The sequence below is a fragment of the Monodelphis domestica genome, chromosome X (assembly GCF_027887165.1).
Source record: "Monodelphis domestica isolate mMonDom1 chromosome X, mMonDom1.pri, whole genome shotgun sequence".
In the NCBI taxonomy this organism is placed as follows: domain Eukaryota; kingdom Metazoa; phylum Chordata; class Mammalia; order Didelphimorphia; family Didelphidae; genus Monodelphis; species Monodelphis domestica.
The window spans coordinates 38685186-38692171 of NC_077235.1; the positions used below are offsets into that span (position 1 = coordinate 38685186).

The 6986-nt window shown below is 53.3% G+C and overlaps 1 protein-coding gene across 1 annotated transcript; it reads left to right on the forward strand.

Moving 5' to 3' along the window:
- Positions 1 to 3455: 3455 nt before the first annotated feature.
- On the forward strand, positions 3456 to 6719 carry LOC100032298 (cAMP-dependent protein kinase catalytic subunit alpha). The gene has a single exon (XM_016427217.2). It carries the CDS (start codon positions 3954 to 3956, stop codon positions 5007 to 5009), a length of 1056 nt encoding a protein of 351 aa, XP_016282703.1. The 5' UTR covers positions 3456 to 3953; the 3' UTR covers positions 5010 to 6719.
- The last annotated feature ends 267 nt before the right edge of the window (positions 6720 to 6986 follow it).

The following is a 6986-nucleotide window of genomic DNA, read 5'->3' on the forward strand; positions in this document are numbered from 1 at the left end:
TGGCCTCAGTTTCCTCATCTGTAAAATGATCTGGAGAAGGGAATGGGAAACCAATCTCTGTGCCTAGAAAAGCCCAAATGGCATCCCAAGTAGCTGGATGTGACTAGGGACTGAACAGCAACCACAAAGAATGAGGAGCAGAGCCAGAGTGCTCATTGTTCTGAAACTGTGATTCTTGAAGCTTTCAAACAAGGGTTTTTCCAATTCCTTCCCATGAGGGCCCATTCAGGGTACGAGGACATCCAGTTCCACCCGATTATACAAGGAAATACTGACTTGTTCTTCCCAGCCCTCTGTTCAGCCCACCAATACCATACTTTGGCCTTTTTTGTCTGCGCCAGCTCCTGAAAGCTCTTCCCTGACCATTTGCCTCTCCTATCCCCACTCCAGACAGCTGCCAAAATCATCTTTGCAAAGCAGAAGAAATTTCAATGGCTCCTTTTCACCTCCAGGAACTGGAACTGAACCTGTGATTTCATTAGCATAGGGAGATCTCAAAGAAGAACTTCCCTCTACCAAAGTAGGTCAGAACCTTCTCTTCGACTCGTACCTTATCTTACAGAATTGTCTAGGGCAGCGGCGTCAAACTCCTACAGAAATGGGGACCCCGGAACTAGACACGAGGATCCCTGCAGGCAGCATATTGCCTTAGAAAACTACATAGGAACATTATCTAGCTTTTACTGCATTTGGATTTCTTTCATTATTTCCTGTTAACATGTGAAGCTTGTGCAGGCCCCACTCTGGAGTGTCATAGGTCAGTGGCTCCTGTTTGATACCTCTGGTGACTCACTCAGGAAAAACAGGGCCCCTCTGGGCTCCAGGTGGAATGTGAACCTAGGCATTCCTGTCTCTTACTATATAAGAATGTAGCCACTCTGAACCTAGGCCTTCCTGCCTCATATTTATAATTTTAATATATTTTTATAAATATATACAAAATAATTTATATATGGGGTAGCCAACTGGCTCTAAATCTTCAAAGTCAGCCTAACATGGCCTCTGTATATTTAATGGGGCTAGCTCTTGTGCCTGGAATGCTCTTCTTTACCCCTAGTACACAACATCCCTTGGTATCGTTCATCTTCCCTGGTGAGACCACAAACCCCTTTAGGGCAGCCACTGTTTTTTTGTTTTCTTCATACAGCCTCTGTGCCCAGCACAATGCCCTCCTTACGCATATTAGGTGCTGCCTGAAAACAAGCACTTGTCTTCTTAGATCTTATGGGGCGACCTTTGATTCCAGTAGTTTCCCATATACCCTCCAGCTCTCAGTAAGGGGCAGCGTTAAGCTCTACAACAGCTTGGAAAATGCAAAGCCCATTGGGTCAGCCCTTTTCCTTGCCTTCCTAACTGCTTCCCATATTATATAACCTTTGACCCGTTCCCTCTTGCTCTTAGTGTCAAACACAGCCACCTCAACCTATGGCAGATGATGGAGCAGTGGTGAGTACTAGAGGGGCATGGAAGCCTGTTCTCCCATCCACTTCCAGAGGGATGGCATACTTCCTTCCTAGTGCATCATGATTATGTTCACAGTATAGCGTGGTAGTCAGGAGATCTGAGTTTGAATTCTGGTTCTGATTGCTTTATGACTATGGGAAGGCCAGGAGAACCTTTGGTTCAAGTTCTGCTTCTGCTGCATGCTGGCTGGCAGAGCTCAGGCTAGTCAGTCTCAATGTTCTAAACCAGTGGGATGAAGCCCTAAAAGAAATGGCACCGAATAGGCCCTACAGAAGGCTTCCTGTGGGCCACAGAGGGCCAGTTTGAAAACGTCCCGTTTTCTCCGCTTCACTGCCTCTTTCATTATTTGGTCAAATATCTTGATGCCATTTTAATCTAGTACCCTGAAGGCCTCAGTTTGGAAGCCTCTGCTCTAGGCAACTAAGACTCGGTTTCAGAGAAGCCTTCAGCCTGCTCTGGCACAGGAGGCTCTCCCACCTAGACCTTCCTTATACCACAAATGGAATCACCGCTCTAGCCCTTACCCCCAGAATGCGCAGAGAGGATCCAGTGCTCTGCTCACTGCCACTTGGGTCTGCTTTGGTTTTACATAGCCACTTGGCTTGCATTGGAGCCACTAGGCATTTAGTAAGCTCCCACTAGGTACAAAGTTTGGCTGTGGGGGAACCCCCAGGTGGCCAACGACATAGTCCTCCCCCATGAAGGCTCTCACAGGGTAATCATTTACACAAATATGGCTGCCTTGTAAATATAAGTTGTAGAATGGTGAAGGAGGAGCCTTGAAGTGCTTCTATCTACTGCCTCCGATCACAAGAAGATCCAGAGTTGGAAGAGACTGCTGAGATCATCTGGCCCCACTCCCACATCTTACAGAGGAGGGAACTGAGACCCTGAGAGTTTAGGTGACTTTGCTCAAGGTCATGTAGCTAGTAGTGGAGATTTGAACCCAGGACCTTGGACTTCAAATTCAATAAGCCTTCCAATGCACAATGCTGACACTGGGGGCAGGGAGATATCTCTTTATATAATCCTGGTGTCCCCCTGGTAGCACTGGGGAGGCAACTGGCTCTCCTTAAAGATGTCATGGAGTGTACAGGCCTGCTAGAACGCTCAAACTTGAAGGGGTCTTCCAAGCCCTTTTCAAAGGCCCAGGGAACTGTGCCCAAGGTCACAGGGGGAGGGAATGGCTCAGATTCTGGATTCCATTTGAATTCTGTCAATTGCTTGGCCTCTGAAGGAGATCAAGGAAGGCTTAGGGGAGGAGGTGACCCCAGAGCCAGGCCTGGGGGGGTTACCCAAGGAGAGAATGCCAGGCATGAGGAACAACTGGCAGTGCCACTGCATGGTGGCAGGGGTGGGCAGGGAGGCAGTGGGGATCAATGGAGACTGCAGAGGTCTTGAAAGGGGAGGCTATGACATAAGGCTGGAAAGGGGAGGGGGAGCCTGTTAAGGGGAAGCCTCAGTTCCAGGCAAAGATCCTTAAGCTTTACTGTCTGGGCAATAGGGGAGGCACAAGGAGTTGAAGAGAAGACAAGGCTAGGAGTAGCATGGTCAGACTTGGGCCTTGGAAAGACTGTCGTGGCAGCCATGGGGAGCAGGGCCAGAGCCTGGAGGCAGGTGTGATGGAAGAGAGCTGGGGCTGGCTGTCGAGATTGAGGTAGAAAGACTTGGCCAGGCTCAGCAGTGGCTACTAGTTAGTCTGGCTCATTGAGGAGCTGGGGAGAGGGCTAGGTTCAAATCCCAGGGCAAGAACTAGAGGCTCCGATTGTGGTTCTGCAGCAGAACTCGGGGGAGCCAGGAGGCGGGGGGCTGTGGGGGGGGCCATGGAGGGAGGAGGAAGAGGAGGGGGGACCTTGGAGAGAAGAGGAGGGGGGACCTTGGAGCAAAGTATAAGAGGAGGAGAAGAAGGAGGAGGAAGGGGGACCATGGAGGGAGAAGGAAGAGGAGGGGGTGCGGCCAGGGGGGGCCAGGGAGGGAGGAGGAGGAGGAGGAGGAGGAGAGGGGGGGGGATCAGGGCTACGGCAGCCAGCAGAGTCGCGACCGCCGCCGCCGCCGCCGCCGCCGCCCCTGCCGCAGCCTCCTCTCTAGGCGCAGCCGCCGCCTCTCCTGCAGCAACCGCAGCCTCCTCCGCCGCCGCCTCTCCCGCCTCTCCCTGCTCTCCCGCCACCACCTCTCTCCTGCCGCAGCAGCCTCTGCCGCCGCCACCTCCTCCTCTCCCTCCTCCTCCTCCTCCTCCTCCTTCTTCTCCTCCTCTCTGGCCGCAGCCTCTGCCTTTCCTGCCGCAGCCACTGCCTCTCCGTCTCCTGCTCCAGCTCCTGTTGCCGTTTCTGCTGCCCTTCGTGCTCCTGCTGCAGCTCCCGCCGCCGTCTCCTTTGCCGCAGCCATCCCCACCCGGGGGTGAGGGCTCCTTCGACCGCCAGCGCCAGCGTCAGTGCCGCAGCCCGGGCTCCGAGCAGCCAGCCGAACCGGTCAGCGCCAGAGCCGCGGAGATGGGCAACGCGGCCACCGCCAAGAAGGGCAGCGAGCTGGAGAGCGTGAAAGAATTCCTGGCCAAGGCCAAGGAAGAATTTCTCAAGAAATGGGAAGCCCCGGCGCAGAACACGGCCCAGCTCGAGCACTTTGACCGCATCAAGACCCTGGGCACGGGCTCGTTCGGGCGCGTGATGCTGGTGAAACACAAGGAGACGGGCAACCACTTTGCCATGAAAATCCTGGATAAACAGAAGGTGGTGAAGCTGAAGCAGATCGAGCACACCCTGAACGAGAAGCGCATCCTGCAGGCTGTCAACTTCCCCTTTCTCGTCCGGCTCGAATATTCCTTCAAGGACAACACCAACCTGTACATGGTGATGGAGTACGTGCTGGGCGGGGAGATGTTCTCCCACCTGCGGCGCATCGGCCGGTTCAGCGAGCCCCACGCACGCTTCTATGCTGCCCAGATCGTCCTGACCTTCGAGTACCTCCACTCCCTGGACCTGATCTACCGGGACCTGAAGCCCGAGAACCTTCTCATCGACCAGCATGGCTACATCCAGGTGACAGACTTTGGGTTTGCCAAGCGCGTCAAAGGCCGCACCTGGACCCTGTGCGGGACCCCCGAGTACCTGGCTCCCGAGATCATCCTTAGCAAGGGCTACAACAAGGCCGTGGACTGGTGGGCCCTGGGAGTCCTGATCTACGAGATGGCAGCGGGCTACCCCCCCTTCTTTGCTGACCAGCCCATCCAGATCTACGAAAAGATCGTTTCCGGCAAGGTTCGGTTCCCCTCCCACTTCAGCTCCGACCTGAAGGACCTGCTTCGCAACCTGCTCCAGGTGGACCTCACCAAGCGCTACGGGAACCTCAAGAATGGAGTCAACGACATCAAAAACCACAAGTGGTTTTCCACCACCGACTGGATCGCCATCTACCAGAGGAAGGTGGAAGCTCCCTTCATCCCCAAGTGCAAGGGCCCTGGTGACACGAGTAACTTCGAAGACTACGAGGAGGAAGAGATCCGAGTCTCCATCACCGAGAAGTGCGCCAAGGAGTTTGCTGAGTTCTAGGCGTGGCCCCCTAGTGGTTTCCTTTGGGGGGCGGGGGTGGGGGGGTTGGTTTGAGCAGCCAGAGGGCCCCAGATTTCCTGGCATATTCTTTTTTCCCTAGGGAGATCAGAAAGCTGAGGTGTTTGCAGGGCAGGAGGGAGATTCAAATACCAGATGGCCCCCTTCCCTCTCCTTGCCTATCCCCACTGCTTTCCCCTGCTGGCTTACCCCAACAGGTAGACCCCCTCTTGGCTGGGCTCCCTCTGCTCTATGCCTAACTCCATGCAAGTTGTAAGTCAGTTTTCCAGCCCAAGCCTTATCATCGTCACCAAACCAAGACGCAGCTTCTCTCTACCCTAGCTCCCCCTCCCCCTTGGTATATTTGTCCCACAGGTCAGGCCCCTGCTTTGGGAGCTCCTCATGATTCCACTGGTGCTGGATAGTTAGAGCAGGGGGAGCCAGGGGGACCCCAGGTTGGAAAACCTATGATTCCTAAGACTGCTGCAGTTTCCCATTCGCTGCCGTCATCCTCTCCCTAACCTCTCCCTAGAATCTTAGGAGCTAATCCATGGGCAAAAAGACAGACAGACAGACAGACGTTTAACCAGTTCCCCACAAAGAGAGAGCCTGCCTAGGAAGATGTTTGGGGAAATTGATTGGGATTTCCTTTGTTATTAAGAAAATTTAAATATTATTTAGGTTGTACTTGCCCTTCCCTCCCTCGTTTCCTCCCACCATCCCTTGCTATTCCCCACCAGATTTTTAATGTGTCTGAATTTGTCTAGGTCAAAGGCCACGGAGCTTTTTAACCTCTGGGATCTCAGCAGATGGTGGTTGGAAGCGGGTCTGTGACCTAAAGAAGGGGATTTCTTACTGCTGATCTCATCTAGGGGTTTGTGGAAACAACTGCTAGAGCCCCATTGGGGGGTAGCCTGCCAAAACAGGAAGAGCCCTGCCTACCCTCACCCCCCAATGATCCCCCTCCCTCAGGACCTCCTAACCTATCTTCCCCACTCCCCAGTCCTGCCTCCCTGAGGCTAAGGCGCCAGAAAGAACGTTACCCACCCCCACCGCACCCCACCCAGGCTAACTGGTTTTTGATCCCTGCCAAAGAGGTCTCCCAGAAATTCCTGGGCCACACCTCCTACGATGTAGCCATTCTTATCTATAGATTTTTAATCCCCAGACACCGACTTCCCACTGTCCAGGAAGCTACTTGGAAAATATAGCCCACCCTGGGTGGGGAGAGGAGGAGGGGGAGGCGAATGGGGGGGCTAGGAGAAAGGGAACAGGAAGTAGTATAGCTTTAAGGTATAGAGCTTCCTTTTGCCCTGAGAATGCCAATTTTATTCACCTGGTGGCCTCGCCACCATTCCCCATCCCCAGAAGCCCCCTCCATCTGGCTTAACTGACAGCTATCCATCGCTCCTCTCACTGGCCCCTGTTGTGGCTCCTGAATTATCCTAATTGCTTCCCCTCTCTCTAGCAAATAGCTCTATGGAGAGCAGTCATCTTCTCTCCATCCCCCTTCGCTTGTGTGTCCCTCTCTCAAATTTCCCCCACCCTTGAAGGAGCTCAGAGGCAGGGCGTAAGGGTGGGGGATACCTGAGAGATTCAACCTGTGTGATTTGAGACATCTGTTACACGGAAGTGACTTCCGCTATAATGGTGTGCTTTGTTGTGAACATTATTTGAAATCCATTACCAATAAAGTTTTGTTTTAAAAAAAAATCTCATTTACCAGCTGTGGGGTGTGTGTATGTGTGAGAGAGAAAGAAAGAGAAAGGAGGGGAAAGGGGGGAGGAAAGGGGGAGAGAGTGAGAGAAATAGAGGGAAGGGGAGAAAAGGAAAGGGGGGGGGGGGAAAGGATGAGAAAGGGATTCAGAGGCGAGGACAGGGACTGAGAGAAGAAGGGGAGAAAGAAAAACAGGGAAGGGTAGGGGGATAGAGACAGAATGGAAGCTGAGAGAGAAAGAATGGAGGGGAACAGGGAAAGAG